The 20376-nt window shown below is 44.6% G+C and overlaps 1 protein-coding gene across 1 annotated transcript in view; it reads left to right on the top strand.

Moving 5' to 3' along the window:
- Positions 1–20376, top strand: part of LOC126983024 (nephrin-like) — a 196096-nt gene that overhangs the window by 100453 nt on the left and 75267 nt on the right. Inside the window, exon 2 of the mRNA XM_050835448.1 lies at positions 16418–16926. Within this exon, the coding sequence (XP_050691405.1) occupies positions 16418–16926 (509 nt within the window). The remainder of the gene's footprint in view (positions 1–16417; positions 16927–20376) is intronic.

A 20376-nucleotide genomic window follows, 5' to 3' on the forward strand; every position in this document is an offset into this window, starting at 1 on the left:
ATCACCTTCATGTTCTAATCCAGTCCACCCATTTCCTCCTCTTCCTCCTCCTCCTCCTCCTTCTAATAATACATATACTCCTACTTATGCTTCTACTCATCGCCTCTCCTCTCTGCTTTGTAAAACATGACATGCCAAACCACAAATGCCTCTCGCCTCTCCCCACGCCACGGGAAGGCATACAAACAAGTACTCATCGCTCGCTCCCACATTTTCTCATTTCCTTCCCCGTTTGGAGGCGGCGAAAGGGAAGGTATTATGGTAATGAATGCCGAACGAGACCCGACAGCAACCCGCGGGCCCAGGGAGGCTGATAACTTGATCCCGCAGCGAGGAAGGCAGGGGGTGAAGGGATGGGAAACGGGGGTAGGGAAGGGATGATTTAGGGATGGGGTTCGGTTCTGTCTGTCTGTCTCTCACGTCTCATCTCGTGGCTTTTAATGATGCTAACCTCATCACAGAGAATGGGAGTCAGAGGGAAGAAAGGGGTGGGAAAAACAGAGGGTAGGGATGATAAGGGAAGGGGTGAAGAGGAGGGGTGATCATGGTGTCAAGGGGGAGTGAAGGGTTGGGAAACGGGTGGTAAAGGATGTTAAGAGGGAAGAAAGGGGTGGGAAAAACAGAGTGTAGGGATGATAAGGGAAGGGGTAAAGGGGAAGGGTGTTTCATGGTGTCAAGGGGGTGAAGGGGGGTGAAACGGGTGGTAAAGGGTTATAGGAAGGGGTGATTTAGGCTTAGAGGTCGGTTCTGTCTGTCTGTCTCGCGTCTCATCCTGTCCCCTACCACCTCCATTACTGTCAGTCGGACGAGAGGCAAAGGCCGGCCGCCGCTGCTGCCCGCCTGCCGTGCCTTTGAAAAATGACCCCGCTTGATCCAGTACATTTATCTTGCGATTAATTAAAAGCGATAACCTGGCCAGGAGAGGGAGAGGGAAGGAGGGAGGAGGAGGAAGAAGGGTAAAGGTATGAATGCCGAGGAAAGGAGAGCGGGAGGAGGACAAGGAGAGGGAGGCGCGAGAGGAAAACAGGTACAGATAGGGATGCTTAGTGAGGAAAAGAGATAGGAGGGGGAGGAGGATAGGAGGAGAATAGCACCGGAGGAAGGAAGATGCAGGAGGGAGATGGGGAGGGAGGAGGATGGGGAAAGGAAGGAACGAGAGAAAATAGATGCAGGAATAGAGATGCTTATGGAGGGGGGGGAGGAGAGAGGAGGAGGATAGAGTGGGATAGCATCAGAGGAAGGAAGATGCAGAAGGGGGAGGGAGGGAGGGCTGAGGGAGAGGAGATAAAGGGGTTCCTTAATGAGGCGATCAAGCATAGATTCCTGTTAATAACGATGTGTGGAAGCAAGAATGATGTGGTGCGCTGCTGCTGCTGCTGATGATGATGATGATGATGAACGCGTGTGATATGTAAGGCTGAGAGAGAAAGAGAGAGAGAGCGAGAGAGAGAGAGAGAGAGAGAGAGAGAGAGAGAGAGAGAGAGAGAGAGAGACACACACGCACACACCAATATAGTCTTGCATAGCCGCGCCACGTTTACACTCCTCCTCCTCCTCCTCCTCCTCCTCCTCCTCCTCCTCCTCCTCCTCCTACTCTTCCTCCTCCTCCTCCTCCTCCTCCTCCTCCTCCTCCTCCCCACCCCCACCCCCCCGCGAGGCCCCCTAAAGGTAACGCCCGGATATAGGTATTGTTTTACTACCGCCCCGCGCCGCCTATCTCTAATATTATGCATTGTACGCCGCGGAGTAAAGAAAAATAAATAAAATAAATATAAAACACAAACGTGAGATAAGCGGGCCAGAGCCGTAAAGTGGATCCATAAATATGTAAGAAGATGACCCACCCGTCCCCCCGCCCGCCCCCTGGTGCCCTGGCACACCTCCCAGCCTTCAGGCCGCCAGTCCACCAGCCCTCCCTCCTTCAAGCCCTCCAGCCCACCAAATTCACCTTCCTCCCACCCTCCATCTCTCCTTCCTTCCACTCCTCCACCCACCAGCCCTCTATCGCAAGGTTTCTCCGCGTGGGCCATATGGTTCCCCTGGGGGCCACGAGAAATTTTCAGTGGCCACAAGACAAAATTAGAATAACTGGGGGCACGCGGTGCTACAGAACAAATTTTATGGGTCAAATTAGTATACTTGAATTGCTACCGAGGCAGCTGCATAATGATACGCACGCTGGCTCCTTTTGCCTCCTCCAGAATACAGGGACACACTGGTTTGTGGATCGCTGATGCGTCAGATGTCGATATTATCCAAGAAGACTTCACAGAGCAGTAAAACCACACAGCAGCTCGAGCAAGGCTCAAACGCGGACACCAGAAACTGTGGCAGCGCGAAAAAATGCCTAAGAAGGATTCCACCTCTTTGGAATGATGTCAAGTTCTCACTCACTCTTCCAACATCCTATTTGGTTGGGTCCAGCTTAAGACTCGAAATCGCATCGACATCGAGAAAAAAGGCGATCTATGTCTCGCTCTGACGACGCTGGACCCAAAAATTGACAAGGTGGCAGCCGTGCAACAGTCGCCGGGATCGTATTGAAAAGCGTTGAGGACAGATCCTGATTGTACAGGATATACTACTGGAGTTTGGCGTCCATAGTTCTATCCAAACTACAATCGTTACTCTATCTACTTCCCGAAATGCCGTAACTCACGAGGGGCACGAGAAGTCAAGTTAGCTTGGAGGGAGCCACGGCCGTAAATAGTTTGAGAACCCTGCTCTCTGCCACCCTCCAGGCCGCTAATCCAGCAGCCCACAAAACGCCCTCCCAACCACACCGTCCTCTCTCTATGCGCCTTCTCCCCTTCTCCCGTCCATGCTTGATATTTGAGATGCAAGACTTGCCTGATGAAGGAGAAGCAGGAGAGATAGGAGATAGGAGTCTGGAAGAAAAAGGCTGTAAAGGAGGAAGATCTATTACCCTGGAATTGAGGAAAAAGGAAACAAGTAAAGACAAAAATGAGCGAAAAAGAGGGATGGTAATGAGATGGAAAGGGGAAACAGGAAGTAAGAGAAGTTAGAAGTGAGAAGATGCTTGAGAAAAGAGAAAGCGGAAGAGGAAGGAAAAAAAGTTCTTGATATCCTGTTGGAAAAAAGAAAGAACTTACCGAGTGAATGAGAGAGAGAGAGAGAGAGAGAGAGAGAGAGAGAGAGAGAGAGAGAGAGAGAGAGAGAGAGAGAGAGAGAGAAATAAGAAACAAGAATTAAAAGAGTGGTTTAACGAGGAAACTGAGGAGGAAGAAGAGTGCCGACAAGATAAATGGAGAGGAAATGAATTAAAGAAAAAAATTCATGATGCTGTAACAAAGATAACAAAATAAAACAGAAAAATTATAAAAAAAAAATGAAAAAAAAGAATGCGGGTTCCGTCTTTGCTTCTCCTCCTCACACTTCACCTCGCTACATCGCAATTTTCAGAGGCAAGGAATCCAAAAAAATATTTATCAGAAGCCGTGCCCGCGTCTCATTAGGATCTTCCTCTTAATTAATTTTCGTGGTGCCTAAGAATCTCACCTGCAAACTTTCCATCTCATACCTTGCAGGGCCTTAATGAGCCAGGTGTTACGTTCCCCAATTAACCTGTCCTTTTTAGCCTGTTTCCTTTTTCACTTTGGCGTCTTATAATGGGTACGAGTTGCATGGGTAAAAGGTTGGTGAGTAAAGCTTGGAAAAGGAAATGCAGCAAAGAAATTACCTGCCTCCATATCCTGTTTCCTTTACACTTAGACGAGTTGGATGGGAAGAAGAATAGGTGAGTAAAAGAAGAAAGGAAGGAATAGGAAATGGAGGAAAGAAATAACCTGACTCCTCATCCTCTTTCCTTTATACCTAGACGCGTTATAATGGGTACGAGTTGGATGGGTTGAAGAATAGCTTATAAAAGATACGAGTTGGATAGGAAAAAAGATAAGGAGAAGGATAGATAAAGAGGATAAGGATAAAAGTAAGGGAGAATGTATAGTAAATGAAGAAAAAAAATGTAACCTGGCTATTTTTCCTGTTCCATTTTACACTCAGAAGCGTTATAAAAGGTACGAATTGGATAAGGAGGAGGATAAATGGATAAAGTGAGAGAGGGATAGGAAATGGAGGAAACAAAATTACCTAAGTTGTTATAATATTGCCTTATGCATATAGACGTCATGTAAGGGGTACGCAGGGGTAAGAAGGGATGGGAGGAAGAAAAGGAGGTAAATAAAAGGAGGTAGAAAATGTGGAAAGGAAATAGAAGTGATAAATGAGAAATGGAAGAAGGGATGAGTGAGAGAAAAAGGGTAAAGAAAAGGAGGTAGAAAATGTGGAAAGGAAATAAAAGTGATGAATGAGAAATGGAAGAAGAAGGGATGAGTGAGAGAAAACGGATAAAAAAAGAGATAGAAAATGTGGAGAGGAAATAGAAGTGATGAATGAGAAATGGAAGGAAAAATATCAGTAAGGAAATATGAATGGAGGAAGAAAAGAATGGCTGAGAGAAGGAGGAAAGAATAGCGAAGAGGATGAATGAATAGAAAAAGATAGATAGAAGGAAGGAAGGAGGAAAAGAAGATAGAGAAAAGAATATTAGCCTTCTTTTCGTCGTGTTTCCTCTCCATTTACATAATTCTCTTGTTATGAAGGATATTACTTGATTGCATGGGTAGACGGAATTGAAGAGAGCATGGTAGGAAAGGATGGGAGAAAGAAAATTAGGTAAAGAAATTAAGGTAAAATGTATAAAAGGAATAAAAATGATGAATGAGAAATGGAGAGAAATATGAATAGGGGAAGAAAGAAATGGTTGAGAGAAGGAAGAAAGAATAGAAAGGAGGATGTGTGAATAGAAGAAAGAGATGGAGGAGAGAAGAGAAAGGAGGAATGGGAGAGGTAGTTGGTTTGCGGTAGATAAGAGAAGGAGAATGGGAGGGAAGAGGAGACGAAGGTACGAAGGAGACAAAGAGAGGTAGCTAGATGGAGAGAGAGATAAGAGGAGAATAGGACGAAGAGAAGACTAGGGGTGGGGGGGAGAGAGGGACGAAGAGACAGAGAGAAAATATCTTAAGAAGACAAATGAAACAAAATCTCTGGAAGCGATCCGATACGCCATTCTTTTACTTCCATTCTTGTCAAACGCGAGAAGGAAATAAAGGAACAGAAGGAGAGTAAGCAGGATCGGATGAGGAAGGCTAAACCGGACGACCTTTTGTTCTCTCTAAGTGGAAGCCAATATTCCTCTCCCTTATCCCGAAAAGGACTTGGTAATCGCCTTATCTGCGGCCACCTGAAGATGCTTAATTAGGACGAAATGTAGAGATGGATTTTAGTGGGCGATTAACCATCATTAGCGACATTGAGGATCTTCTAATTAAAAGTGTTACATGCCATAATTGGATGGGGGAGGGTTCTGTTTTTTCTTTTCGGGGAATTTAGTGGCATCAGGATAGTAGCACGAACTTCATTTGCAATTTTTTTTTTTTTTTTGTATTATTTTATTATTATATTCTACTTCCTCATCGTCATCATTTTCTTCTTCTTTTATTTCTTCCTCTTGTTGTTGTTATTATTATTATTATTATTATTATTATTATTATTATTATTATTATTATTATTATTATTATTATTATTATTATTATTATTATTGTTATTTTTGTCATCATCATCATCATTCTTGTTATTATTATCATTATCTACGCCAAAATCACCAATGTCTTATCGCGTTCATGGTATTAAATTCTTGACCCAGCACTGCAATTACTTTTCCTGCGTTATTGCCGTCGTTCATTTCCGATAAAAAAACGGACTTGGTGATAACGATTTTTTTTTTTTTTTTTTTTTTCAATGTGTCGGGCGATCTTTTTTATTTGGAGTGATAACGGCTATCTTTTTTTGTGGCCACTATGTCGGGTGATACGTTTTATTTCGAATAGGCTGTTTAATATACATTGTTTTTACACTTGGCGGTACTAAGTGTGCGGAAGTTTTCCTTTCTCCCGCGTTGCATTGTTTCCATTCATCACCGGCGCGCCGGAGACGAATTTCAATGCTCGGTTGACAAAGAAACAGAGGAGCCGAAGGGAGAGACAATGGAAGGTACACAAAGACGCGCATCCCCAAAGTAAAGATGAAAAGAGGAGAAAGAGGCGGCAAAAATATGAATGCTAAGTGGCAAAGCGAGGCTGCCAGAGAAAATGGATCACAGCGAATCTCCGCAAGACGCGCGCAAACTTACATAATTTGCGTGCTGTGCAACAAGGAGGAGAAAAAAGTACTTATGTTCTGTGCAACGAACAACAGAACAACCACAAAAAAAAAAGGATCAAACATGTAAATTAAACAAGTGCAGATTTTTCTTTACGTTCGTCCTATGCGCCTTTTGGCTTTCTTGATACCCCGCAGCCTGGTGGTCGACCCCAAGCCCGTAATAGCACAGACAATTGTTTTATAGTGGCGCCATCTTGCTAGGCCCATGCCACCCCCCCGAGCTCATCTTTGATCTTCTTCACAGAGTTTATTTAGGTCCGGGTTGACAGCTTGTGGGTAGTCCAGGTCCTCCAGTACACCGCGCCCGTAACCTGACCACCCAGCCACTACGGTGAAAAACTCTGATGCTTTTTGTATATATGTGTTAGGCATTTCGTCCGTTTCCTATTAGCCTAACGAATGGAAAAAATAAATACGAATTAAAAGGAAAATGGAAAGTTGAAAAGACTAAAAAAACGGGAAGAAGAAAACTAGAAAAACGAGGAAGTAGAAAATTTGAAAGTAGGAAGTAGAAAACGGTGAGAAAAACTGGAGGTAGAAGAACAGCAGAACACCCAGACCAACATAATGACCTTCCTTCTTTATAATTCCTTGAAACGGCCAGAAATAAAAGACCCACATCGTTACTGCTACTGCCGAGGGGTAAATGCGGCCCAGTCATCTCCGCCGCTCCGCTATATTTCAATTTCGCTCCAAAAAGTATCAATTGGAAGGCTTCGGATTCAAAATAAATTGGTTCCTACTAAGAGGATTTTCATCAGTCGGCTCAGAAGCTTTCAGGCCGAAGGAAAAATAACAGTCTCTTGCCGCAGGAATTTATTGTTTTTTTTTTCTTCTTTTTCTTCCCGCGACACGCTAATTCAGGGCCCCGCGTGATGGCTCTTTGAAACGCTGCGTGTTGGTAATAGTTCTTTTATTTATTCATCTATTAATTATTATTTTATTCACTCAATCTTTTCTTTTTTCCCGTTTATCTTTCTTTCTTTGTCATCTTTCCTTCATACCTCTCCTTCCTTCATTCATTTTTCATCATTCTCCTTCCTTTTACATATGATTCTTTTTTTTCCGTCATTTCTTCCTTCCGTCCTTCCTTCCTTTTATTCCCTTTTTCCTATTAATTATTATTTTATCCACTCAATCTTCTCTTTTTCCCGTTTATTCTTCTTTCTTTGTCATCTTTCCTTCATACCTCTCCTTCCTTCATTCCTTCCTTCATTCATTTTTCATCATTCTCCTTCCTTTTACATATCATTCTTTTTTTCCGTTATTTCTTCCTTCCTTCCTTCCTTTTTTCCCCTTTTTCCTTTCTCCATTCCTCCTTTCCTTTCTTCTATACGTCTGTACCGCCTTCTTTCCTCCCTCTCTTCCTTCTTTCCTTCCTTCCTTCCCTCATTTCTTTCTTCTCGTCTTCCTCCACTTCTCTATTCATGCATATTATTACGCCATTCACATCTCGCAGACTTACCTCATTATTTTTTTTTTGCCTCGTGCCCAAGATACGGAGATAAGCACCGAGGCAAAGCGTAGATTAGCATACCTCACCTGCATTCCTTCCTTCTTATCTTCCATCTCGCATTCCTTTTTCTCTCTCTCTCTCTCTCTCTCTCTCTCTCTCTCTCTCTCTCTCTCTCTCTCTCTCTCTCTCTTTATCTCTCTTTCTTCAGCTTCTTCTCTCTGACCTCTGCACTTTCGTCCTATCCTATCCTCCTCTTCCCCCTCCTCCTCCTCCTCCTCCTCCTCCTCCTCCTCCTCTTCCTCCTACATAATCTCCCTCTTCTCAAATATTCCTTTTACTTCTCCCTCCTCTATCTCTTCCTCTCCTTTACCTCCTTCTAGCTTATTCCTTCTTCCTGTCGTCCACTCTCTTACTTTCTCTCCTTCATCTATCATCTTTAGGCGAGGACAAGGGAGACGAAGAGGAGGAGGAGGAGGAGAGGAGGAGGAGGCTTCACTTCCTCATAGTCGCCTAGTGTTAGGTGAGTTTTTTCCTTTCATTTTTATTCATTCACTGAAGCACAATGAATAAATGTACCTTTTGTTTTGTTTTCTTTGTCATTTTTTTCACTTTGTTTCTTGCTCGGGGTTTTTCTTTCTTACTTTCTCTGTTCAATTCTACTTTCTTTATTATCTTTTCTTTTTAGCTTTTCTTCATATATACTTTTTGCCTGTTTTCTTTGTCATTTTTTTCTTTGTTTCTTGCTCCGGGTTTTTTCTTTCTTACTTTCTCTGTTTAATTATCTTCCTTCCTCTTTACTTTATTTATTTATTTATTTATTTATTTATATATTAGCTTTACGCCACTTATTGTCAATTTACGTTTCTTTATATTTCTTGGGCGGCTTTTCCGATACCCTACGCCCCTGTCCACCCAGCAGTGAATGGGTACCTGGTATTAATCGGGGGTTGTGTCCCTTCTCCTGGGATCTGTTCCCTTCTAAAATTCCTTCCCCTTCTGTCTCTCTCCGGCATATGACCACAGATGTTGCGCCGACTAAACGAAACTTTCCAACTTTTCTTTATATTTTTTGACGATTTATTTATGAAGCTGATTTAGTGCATTTTATTTATTTTTACCTGAGTTCTCTTGATGATTACAGTTTTATATGAATGGCTGCGTTTGACGAGAGAGAGAGAGAGAGAGAGAGAGAGAGAGAGAGAGAGAGTTATGCTTTTAACTTTTAACATGTAATTATGGGATTTTGCTCCAGTTTCATCATCATAGTTTTTGGAAAGTATGTGCGTCATTTGCATAGATGTGCGTGTACGTGTGTGTGTGTGTGTGTGTGTGTGTGTGTGTGTGTGTGTGTGTGTGTGGAATCTCGATCACTTTCGCCTCTCTCCTCCTTTGTTTTCCTCCTCCTCAATTCTTTCCTCCAATTCTTTCCTTCTTTCTTCTTGCGGCCGTAAATTCGTATCCTTCTATCCTTCCTCCTCCTCCTCCTCCTCCTCCTCCTCCTCCTCCTCCTCCTCCTCCTCCTCGTACTCCTCTTTCCTTCCTAATAAATATCTCGCCTCCTCCTCTCCTTTTTCTTCATCTCCTCACCACCTTCGTCCCTCCTCATTCTTCCTCGCTCTCATCTCCCATACGCACAATTTACACCTTGGTCTTTCCTCCTCCTCCTCCTCCTCCTCCTCCTCCTCCTCCTCCTCCTCCTCTCTGTGATCAACCGCGGCACTTTCCCATCTTCCGCCCCGCTGAGCACCTGCCTTTCCTCACCTCGCACCTTTCATGGCCTTACTGTATCGTATTTGCCCTTTTTTTTCCTTTCCCTTAACCTATATATTCCTGCTGCCTGTCTTTTACGGCCTGCATCCCCCACCCCCCCCCTCCTCCTCCTCCTCCTTCTCCTCCTCTACCCCCTTTGATGTTCTTCCCGTTTTTTTATTATTATTTATTTACTCTGTTGCTTCTTTTCTGTCTTCCTTTTTTTTCATTTTTTCGTATACTTTTTTCTTTGTTTTGCTTTGCGCTAGATTCTGCAGCCTTACCGCCCTCCTACCCCCCCCCCCCCTTCCTTTCCTCTGTTTTTTTTGTTTGTTTGTTTTTTTCTCTTTCGTATTATGTCGCCATGTATCGATTGAGCATTTTTCATACACACACACACACACACACACACACACACACACACACACACACACACGCACACGCACACACACACACTCCATCATTGTAAAATCATAAGGATGGTATTTTTGCTGCCTTCTTCAGTGCTTGAAAAAAATCATGACATTTATTTTCTGCGCCCCCTTAAAAGTAGTTTCTCAGTTGTACTCACCTGTCTTTACCTGGGTGCTAAAAATGGAAGTTAAATAGTATATCGCACCCTTTACCTTCAGTTTCTCTCGTTATTTCGCTGTTCTGCATTTCTTACAGCTCTGCCAGTTTCCATCAAGAAGGCGAAACGTCCATATGGAAAAATAAACTACCATCAAAGTGCAATCGCGGGCGAACCCAGTTTAACAGAGTAGAAAAATATTCATTGGGTCTCGGGGCTCCGCGGGGCGCCTCCACAACATTACCCATTCAGACTGTGGAATTGGCCGCTTCTACTGGCGGGCGAGGCGGTGGCAGGCGGCAGGAAGGGAGCGAGAGTTGGAAAGAGGCGCAGGGGAGGGAGGTGACGGGCGAGACGGGCTGAGGCTGGTCGAGGTGGAGAGGGAAAGGACGCAACAGAAGGAACCAGTGACGGGATGAGACGGGTAGGAAGGAGGGAGGGAGAAAGAAAGGCGGAAAGAGGCGCAGGGGAGGGAGATGACGGGCGGGACAGGCTGTGACGGGTCGAGGTGGGCAGGACAACAGACAACAGGAACACAGTCAGGCAACAGAAGGCGAGATAGAAGCAGCCAGCGACGGGAGGAAGCTGGGAGGAGGGTGAGGGTGACAGGAGAGGCATTGAAAGACAGTAAGGCGAGTTGAGTTAGACAGGCGAAGGGGGATGACAGGAAGCAGAAAGGAGATAGCAGGCGAAGGATACAAAGGGACCGAGGGAGAAGGTCACAGTTGCAGGGGCGGGGAAGGCGAGCCAAGAGGGACAGGCGAAGGAGGATGACAGGAGGCGGGATGGAGGCAGTAGGCGCGGGATGGAGACGGAAGGAGGCAGAAGGTAACAGATACATGGGCTGGGAAAGGCGAAGTAATGGGAGGTTAGAAGAACTGGCGAAGGGGAACGTCAAGGAGTGGGAAGGAGACAGCAGGCGAGAGCTAACGATGGAGGGAGGCAGAAGGTGACAGCTATAAGGGCGGGGAAAGGCGGAGTAAGTGGAGGTAAGATGGACAGCCAAAGGAGAGCGGTCAGGCAAGGAATAGGGAGCGAGGAGGAGGAGGAGGAGCGGGATAGAGAAAGCCGCTAGTGGGACGAGAACAGACAGGGAGCTTGGGTAAAGTGGACCGACGAAAGGAAACGGAGGTGAGGACGGGCCAGCTTGAGGCGGCAGGGAGCGGCGGGCAGGCGGTGGCGGCGCTGCTCTGCTCCTCCTGGCCAGCTTTAAGTCAGCCTCGAGCCCTGTGCAGCGGCGTGCGTAATCCAGTTGTTGAGGGTGTGTGCCGCCGCCTCGTCTATTGGTGGGTTTACGTGTCTTCCCCGCGCCGCGCCGTCGACACCACCGTTCAGTAAAGTGTGGGATCGACGCTATATCGGAAGGGAGGGGGAGGGTGGTGGTTGTGGTGGTGGTAGCTTAGGCCTGTGAATGTGTATGTGTGAGTATATCTGTGGGTGGGTGTGGGTGTGAGTGGGTGTATCATGAGTGTATCGTTGCACGCACGCACACGTCCCCCCCCCCCCCCTCCAGCACACACATATGCCTAAGTAATGGTAACTGTCATTCTTTCTTCCCGATGAAAATATTGCCTTTCGCCTCCACTCACCTGTTCTTGCCTGAGAGTCCGTGCCAGTGTACCTCAGTCGGCTGTGAATGGAACCTGGTCATGCAGTCTCTCTCTCTCTCTCTCTCTCTCTCTCTCTCTCTCTCTCTCTCTCTCTCTCTCTCTCTCTCTCTCTCTCTCTCTCTCTCTCTCTCTCCAAATGGGCGTAAAGTCCCCCTGCCACGCCACGCCACACCTGCATTTAATCGAAAGCCCTTGCCGCGCCGCCCTCAGGAGCCGGCCAGGTGACGGATGGAATATAGGTGAAGGCATTGGCGGGGCGACGGCAGCGCTGACGTACGAGCGACCTCCTCCTGGACCCGCTGTCTGCATGCTGAAGAAAGACATGTGTAGCGTCTTGTCGATGGTCAGGGCGGGTTGAAGGCGATGACTGCGAGGGAGGGCTATCTCCTTTTTTTGTTCTTCGTTTAAGTGATTGCGGAACATCGAAGCAGTGGGCTAAAGTGACGGGGTTAGGCGATGGTTGCTAGGGTGTTATTTTATTTTTTATTCTTCGTCTAAGTGTCTGCCGGATATCGAAGTAATGGGTTGCAATGACGGGGCTAAGTGATTCTTGTGAGAGGGTATTATTTTCTGTTTTTATTCTTCGTGTAGGTGACCGAGACGTCGAAGAAGCGTTATCGAAGCAGTGTTAAGGGAATGGAAGCGATGATTGCGAGGGAGTGTTATTTTCTTGTTTTATTTCGTTTTAAGTGGCTGGAGGACGTCGAAGAAATGTTATGGATACGGTTTTATGGAATGGAAGCGATGACTGTCAAGGCGTGTTATTTTCTCTTTATATTCTCCGTGTAAGTGACATTAAGACATCGATACAGAGAGGCAGTTGGAAGATTTTACCGGAATATTCTGCTTCTTGTTATTTTTCGCCTCAATAGCCGTAGCAGATCGATGTCGGCAATGTAAAGCGATGCCTCCAAGGAATTTTTTTTATAACATTCGTCGTGTCAAAGGTCGCGGGAGATCGAGACGCCTGGTTTTGTTATTTATGTGTTTTCTTTCGTTAATTCAGTAGGGTTCGGGATATGACAAGAGGATTAGTTTTGTGCCCTTTTGCATTCTCTATTTATGTCGAGGCCCGCGGGAGATCGAATGGCCTTGTTAATCTTTTGTTCATTCAGTAAGGTTCGGGATATGACGAGAGGATCAGTTTTGTGCCCTTCTGTATTCTCTATTTCTGTCGAAGCCCGCGGGAGATCACATGGCGTTGTTAATCTTTTGTTAATTCAGTAGGGTTCGGGATATGACGAGAGGAGTAGTTTTGTTCCCTTCTGTATTCTCTATTTCTGTATAACCCCGCGGGAGATCGAATGGCGTTGTTAGCGATAACGGGAAGGCTATTTCTGTATATCCCTTGACTCGGTAGCCTCGGGAGATCGAAGGGGTTGGGACGGGTGGAGTAGCATATTCTTGTTTCATCTATTTCCTTTTACCGGTAACCACGAAAGATCAAAGTGTCGGGTGTTAAAATAAGATTAAGAGAAGAATTTCTTTTCTTTTGCGTTTTGTCGATGGCAGCAGGAAATCGAAGTAGGAAGGTGAAAGAATTATTCAAAGGGGTTATTTTTGCCTGTCTTTTCTTGCTTACTTCTTGGCAGTGAAAGATCGAGCTTGAGGCAGTTAAAGAATGGCCACAAAGGGGTATTTCAGTCTTTGCAGTCATAGCTCATGTCCACCATTACTCGCTAGGTGATGCTGAAACCTGTGTGTGTGTGTGTGTGTGTGTGTGTGTGTGTGTGTGTGTGTGTGCACTCGCAAAAGTATTAGGACAATGGCCGGCATAGGAGGGCAACAACTTTACCTTTGCATGCTCTGTAACGTTTAGCATTGTCGACATTTTCTGCGTGCTTGGAAACGTGCGGGCGAGTAAGTATGTTGTCATTTCCTACGGTGACTTCACACACACACGCACACACACACACACACGCACACGGGCCTTATTCGTGCACCTTCCATTACCTGCGGGGTAAGTCAGGTGCATGAGCGCTCACGTGCAGCGGAGCAAAGGCCACAAAGGGAGAACAAAGGGCGGGTCTGCCTCGTACGTGGAGAAAATGTGCAGCAGCCACTCACACCTGTTCCTAAATAAAGCGAGGCGAGTCGTTACCTGCAGAAGCCATGCAAATCTCAGGTGTTTTTCCGCGTCACACATCACCGGGCGAGGAGGCGAAGTGCTCAGTGTCAGGTTAGGTTAGGCTTGGTCAGAATTAGGCTGTTAGATTGCAAGGTTAGGTTAAGTTAGGTTGAGTTTTACCTGGTGTGTCCTGAGTCGCATATCACCTGGCGAGTGCTTGTTGTCTGGTGTGCTGCTGCTTCGGAGGTTAAGTTTTTTTTTTTCTCTCTCTCTCTCTCTCTCTCTCTCTCTCGCCCAACAGAAGGTCAAAGTGGAGAATATTGCGCCGCTCGAGAGAGGAAAAAAATATACGACTATGCGGGTGGGGTCAAAGAGAGGAATATTACTGGCCCGGAGAGCGATGGAGGCACGCCGATGGAGTCAAATACAGGGATGTTACACGACTCGAAAGACCGGGGAATGTAAAGAGCTAGATAGATGTTGATACAGAGAGAGAGAGAGAGAGAGAGAGAGAGAGAGAGAGAGAGAGAGAGAGAGAGAGAGAGAGAGAGAGAGTTATGCTTTTAACTTTTAACGTGTGATTATGGGATTTTGCTCCAGTTTCATCATCATAGCTTTTGGAAAGTATGTGCGTCATTTGCATAGCTAGCGCAAACTAATAAACAAAAAAGAAAAAGAGAAAGAGAGAGAAAGAAAGAAATAAGGAAGGAAAGAAAGAAAGGAAGAAAGAAAAAATAAAGAAACGTAGATAAAAAGAAAGAAAAAAGGAAGGAAGGAAGGAGAGAAGAAACGAAAGAAAGAAAAAAGAGAAAGAAAGTAAAAAAAGAAGAGAAAGATATATATAGATAAAGAGGCAGGAGAAAAACATAACAGGAATCGAAGAGAAAGGTCACACGCCTCGAGCACAGAAAGAAGAAAATAGTGAGACATATAAAAGAAAACGATCGATTATCAGGGAGGAATATTACAAGGCTTTGAAAAAAAAAATCAAATGACATGCTCCGGTATATGAGGAAGGAGAATATCACAGAGCCATTACAGGATTAAAGAAGCTTACGATGAAAAAATAAATAAATAAAACACTGAACGACTGCGGAGCGAAAAAAAATACACAATTGACAATCATATTCACGTTCTTGACCTCCCCCAATGAGTTTCTGGAAGGCGAGTCACGCGATCGCCGCTGAGTCAGTCGCTGGAGGTCTTCTGAAAAGCTCCATGACTCACCCTTGCGACTCATAACCTTGTAAACTGACTCACCATCGATTTTTTTTATTTTATTTCGAAGACGTTTAAGAATTATTGATGGGTAAAGTGCGTAGAGTGTTTTGCTTTCCTCTTCTTTTTTTTTCTGTTGTTTTTGTTGTTGTAAATGAATACTGTATGATGTTTGTTAACTCTGGTAGAAAGGATAGTTAGGAGAGAAAATGAGAGAGATAGAGAATGTTTTAACCGTTAACGTATTTGTCGTGAATGAATATTGAATTGTGGATATTGATGGCAGAGGGTAAAGAGAGAGAGAGAGAGAGAGAGAGAGAGAGAGAGAGAGAGAGAGAGAGAGAGAGAGAGAGAATGTTTTAATGTATTTGTTTTGAATGAATATTGAACTATGGATATTAATGGCCAAAATAAAGAAGAGAGAGAGAGAGAGAGAGAGAGAGAGAGAGAGAGAGAGAGAGAGAGAGAGAGAGAGAGAGAGAGAGAGAGAGAGAGAAAAAAAATCGAATGAGGCAAATTGAGCATAAAATCACCCATCCTATTTAGTGGACTTCAACATCCTTAATAACATAATATAACACGAGCTAATGGACCGAAAAGAAGCACTCAGGCAAATAATAGAAAGGGAAAAAGTGCTTCATCTAGTTTATGTACTACTACTACTACTACTATTACCACTACTTCTACCACTACTACTACCACTACTACTACTACTATTACTATTGTTATTATTATTACTTATATATTTACCTCTTATTAATGCGTTTCGTGTTAGCACTACAGTAATGGAAGGAGAAATAATTAAAAGAACGAAAATAATGTTTTGATAAAAGAGAAAAATACATGGCAATGATTACTTGAAGAATCAGAAGAAGAAGAAGAAGAAGAAGAAAATGAAGAAGAAGAAGAAAGGAGATGAAGAAGAAGAAAAAGAAAATGAAGAAGAAGAAGAAAGGAGATGAAGAAGAAGGAAAAGAAAATGAAGAAGAAGAAGAAAAAAAAAAGAAAGAAAGAAAAAAAACGGAAAAGAAAAAAGGAAAAAGGAAATATAAAAAAAGAAAAGATTGGAACAGAAAAACGAGATTAACAGCGACAATTTTAATGATAATAACAACAACCATAAAGCGATAAATCACTCACAAGTAAAAATTATACGGCCAAAAATGAGCGTCGAGTACCAATAGTTTCCCGAGCCTCGAGAAGTATATGAAGGCAGTGACTCACCCGGGGCAGTGATTTAGACTCATTGCTCCGCCGCGGGAACCAAACTGGGAAGGTTACGATGCCCTCAACACTGAATTTTCCGGCGACTTAGTTTACTGCTTCACCAAGACCTCTGCCTCACCAAGACCTCTGCTTCACCAAGACCTCTGCTTCACCAAGACCTTTGCTTCACCAAGACCTTTGCTTCACCAAGACCTCTGCTTCACCAAGACCTCTGCTTCACCAAGACCTTTGCTTCACCAAGACCTCTGCCTCACCAAGACCTCTGCTTCACCAAGATCTCTACTTCACCAAGACTCCTGCTTCACCAAGACCTCTGCCTCACCAAGACCTCTGCTTCACCAAGACTCCTGCTTCACCAAGACCTCTGTTTCACCAAGACCTCTGCTTCACCAAGACCTCTGCTTCACCAAGACTCCTGCTTCACCAAGACCTCTGCTTCACCAAGACCTCTGCTTCACCAAGATCTCTGCTTCACCAAGACCTCTGCTTCACCAAGACCTCTGCTTCACCAAGACCTCTGCTTCACCAAGACCTCTGCTTCACCAAGACCTCTGCTTCACCAAGACCTCTGCTTCACCAAGACTCTTGCTTCACCAAGACTCCTGTTTCACCAAGACCTTTGCTTCACCAAGACCTCTGCTTCACCAAGACCTCTGCTTCACCAAGACCTCTGCTTCACCAAGACCTCTGTTTCACCAAGACCTTTGCTTCACCAAGACCTCTGTTTCACCAAGACCTCTGCTTCACCAAGACTCCTGCTTCACCAAGACCTCTGCTTCACCAAGTTTTCTCTTCACCAAGATTCGCCTTTAGGTTGTTGGTTGACTTTATGTGTGTGGCGGCTTAGGTTGTGAAGCAGAGTGGTAAGCTACTTCATCCCCCACCCCATTCTCTCTCTCTCTCTTCGTTTCGTGGTATAATAAGGAATCAGTCGCTTTTGTGTCGTGTCTTTTCTCGTGAAAGTATAATTTAAGTAAACGCTTTAAGGATCTTTTTCTTTTTGCCGTTATATATAGTTTTCCTTCCTATCAGTAAGTAAGTGGGGATAGAAGTGAAACGAAAACATATCAAGTGTAGAAGAGAAAAAAAAAAAAGGAAAAATCGCTGACTAATTTAGATGCAATTTCAACCTTAAATGCGCACTGAAATATTTGCCTTATAGAACAGAAACAACTTCAACCATTAACCGACATTATGCTGAGGCTCTCGTGATGTCATGAAGTGTTGCTGTTGTTGCGCGCTGCTGCTGGTGTTGAATGTATTGCGAGTGGCTGACATATGGCTGACGGTATGTTTGTGTTGCCTTGTGTTGGTGTGCGAGTGTAGATGGGTGTTGATGTTACCGGTGCGTTGTGCTTGCGTGTACGTGTGTTGCTTGAAATATGTTTGTGTTGTGTTGTGTTAGTCTGCTGTAACGTGACCCCTTTGCATGTCGTGTGTGTGTGTGTGTGTGTGTGTGTGTGTGTGTGTGTGTGTGTGTTGACGACGAAGGGGAGTTGAAGTTTGTCGCATAGCAATGTTCGCGAGTAACCTTGAAATGACGATATCTGACGTGTGTTTGTGTGAATGTGTTTGCTATGACGTGTTCGCTTGCACTGTCTTATTACGAAACGCTGAGAGAGAGAGAGAGAGAGAGAGAGAGAGAGAGAGAGAGAGAGAGAGAGAGAGAGAGAGAGAGAGAGACCGTACCAGCGCCACAGTAAGGTAGATACTGACCCAACTCGACCACTACCCCCCCCTTCCTCTCTCTCTCTCTCCTCCCTCCTCTCCTCCTCCCTAACCTCCCCCATTTCCCCCTCGCTCGCATGTCTCTGAACGAGTTACCACGACATTTCCCGCTCACAAGGGACACCCAGGCTTTTTTTTCTCCCATTCTTTCCTTTTCATTTTATTCTATCACGCATGAGTTGATTTGTATTTCATGATTCAATTCCATTAGATTTCGTGTAATTATATGCGTGAATGGAAGAGAGAGAGAGAGAGAGAGAGAGAGAGAGAGAGAGAGAGAGAGAGAGAGAGAGAGAGAGAGAGAGAGAGAGAGGCGTGTCAAGGTGAGTTCAGTTGTATATTTAATGTAGGAACCTGTAAAACGGCACACTGTAAATTTTATTCTTCGTCTATAAAGAACTTGACCGTTTGAAAGGTTGGCGGCATGAAAGGTCAAAAGGTGAGAGAAAAATGACCTTACGAGAAAGAAATAGAAGAGTAGAGGAGTTCATTTTAGTCTAAGGAGAGGTGTATGGATGAGGAAACAGGTGTGAATGGAAGCTAAGCATAGTGGCATAGAAAGGCGAATGTTTGGAGAGAAGGGCATAAGGCAAGGAGGTAGAGGAATGAAAGAAGGAAAATAGGAGAGAGGTGGATATGGGAGGACATAAGGGAAAGAATGAGGATGATGGTGAGGAAAGAGTGGAAGGATATGAATGGAGGAAGGAAGAGAAGAGTGGAATAAAGGGGGGGAAAGATAGGAGGCAAGATATGAAGGAAGGAAGAAGGAAAGGAGAGTGGGGTGAAGGAGGGGAAATGTGGGAGGCAGGATATGAATGGAGGAAGATGTAAGGAGAATGGAGTGAAGGAGGGGTAATGTGGGAGGCAGGATATGAATGGAGGAAGATGTAAGGAGAATGGAGTGAAGGAGGGGAAATGTGGGAGGCAGGATATGAATGGAGGAAGATGTAAGGAGAATGGAGTGAAGGAGGGGAAGTGTGGGAGGCAGGATATGAGTGGAGGAAGAAAGAAGTAAAAAGGAAAGGAGAATGAAATGAAGGAAGGGAAATATTGAAGGCAGGATATGAATGGAGGAAGGAAGAAGTAAGAAGGAAAGGGGAATGGAGTGAAGGAAGGGAAATGTAGGAGGCAGGATATGAATGAAGGAAGGAAGAAGTAAGGAGGAAAGGAGAATGGAATGAAGGAAGGGAAAGGAAGGAAGCAGGATATGAATGGAGGAAGGTAGAAGGAAGGAGGAAAGGGAAATGGAATGAAGGAGGGGAAATGTAGGAGGCAGGATATGAATGGAGGAAGGAGGAAAGGGGAGTGAAATGAAGGAGAGGAAAGGTATAGGAGGCAGGATCAACAGGTAGGAGGATGCTGGGCGAGGGTCAGGTAAGGACGGCAGGAGTACTCACATTGTCTGCTGTAGTAAGGCCCGTAATCTCAGACGCTTTCAGTTCACAACAATTAATCCCAAAAGCCAGTAAGGATATTGGTCGGGTTCTCATGAGCGTTCTTTTGACATTCATGATTCAGAAGCCTTGACAAACTATCACTATAAGGCTCACAAAACTAGCCTTGGAAATCCTTACAACTTCTACGAAAGCTGTATCCAATGTGGGTCTGGGTGTTTGTTTGTTTTTCTCTAGGGATGGAAAACAGTTCCTGGAAAACGTAATCAGTGGACCTGCTTCTTTTTTTCTGTCTTGCCATATTTTCCAGTATTCTGATTTTCTTTATGATTTTTTTTTTATTATTGTATTTTATTTTATTTTATTTATTTATTTATTTTGAGAAAGCGAGAGCGAGAATGAAGACTAAACACAGGCTCGACAGACTTCAATAATTAGTTGTATATATAGTTACTGGGCGGTGATGGTAGCAGTAGTAGTAGTAGTAGTAGTAGTAGTAGAAGTAGTAGTAATAGTAGTAATAGTGGTAGTAGTAGTAGTAGTAGTAGTAGTGGGGATGGTAATGGTGGTCGTAAAAAATCACACATTCATAACTTTCCCTTTTTTGCTCGGTCCCTGTTATAGTCGCCCACATTTTCCTCGAGGTAATGGAAGACTAATGTTTGCATAACGTTGTCGGGACGAGCCCCTTGATACTCACCCGGTTAGTTAGTCTGTGTTGTCCATTACACTTCTGCTTTAAGACAAGGCAAGGCAGGGCAAGGCAGGGCAGGCGTAGCAGACTCCTTGAGGCGAAATTCTGGGCTACAGGATTAAGTGAGGGAGGGAGACAGAGAGGGGAGAGAGAGGTAAGTGAAAGAGGAGAGGATGAGATATGGATGAGATAGGAAAGGAAGGGATGAATGAAGGAAATAGGGAAAAAGGTGTGTGTGAGAAGATGTAAGGGGAAGAATGAGATAATAATGAAAGGAGTGTAGAAAGAAGTTCGGAGAAATGAATAGAAGGAGAGTAGGAGAGGTGGATGAAGGAGGAAGGGGTGAGGTGAATGAATGAAATAGGAGAGAAAGAGCGATGTGGGTGGATGTAAGGGAAGAATGAGATGCTTAGGGAAG

Source organism: Eriocheir sinensis, chromosome 5 (genome assembly GCF_024679095.1).
Source record: "Eriocheir sinensis breed Jianghai 21 chromosome 5, ASM2467909v1, whole genome shotgun sequence".
Taxonomy (NCBI): domain Eukaryota; kingdom Metazoa; phylum Arthropoda; class Malacostraca; order Decapoda; family Varunidae; genus Eriocheir; species Eriocheir sinensis.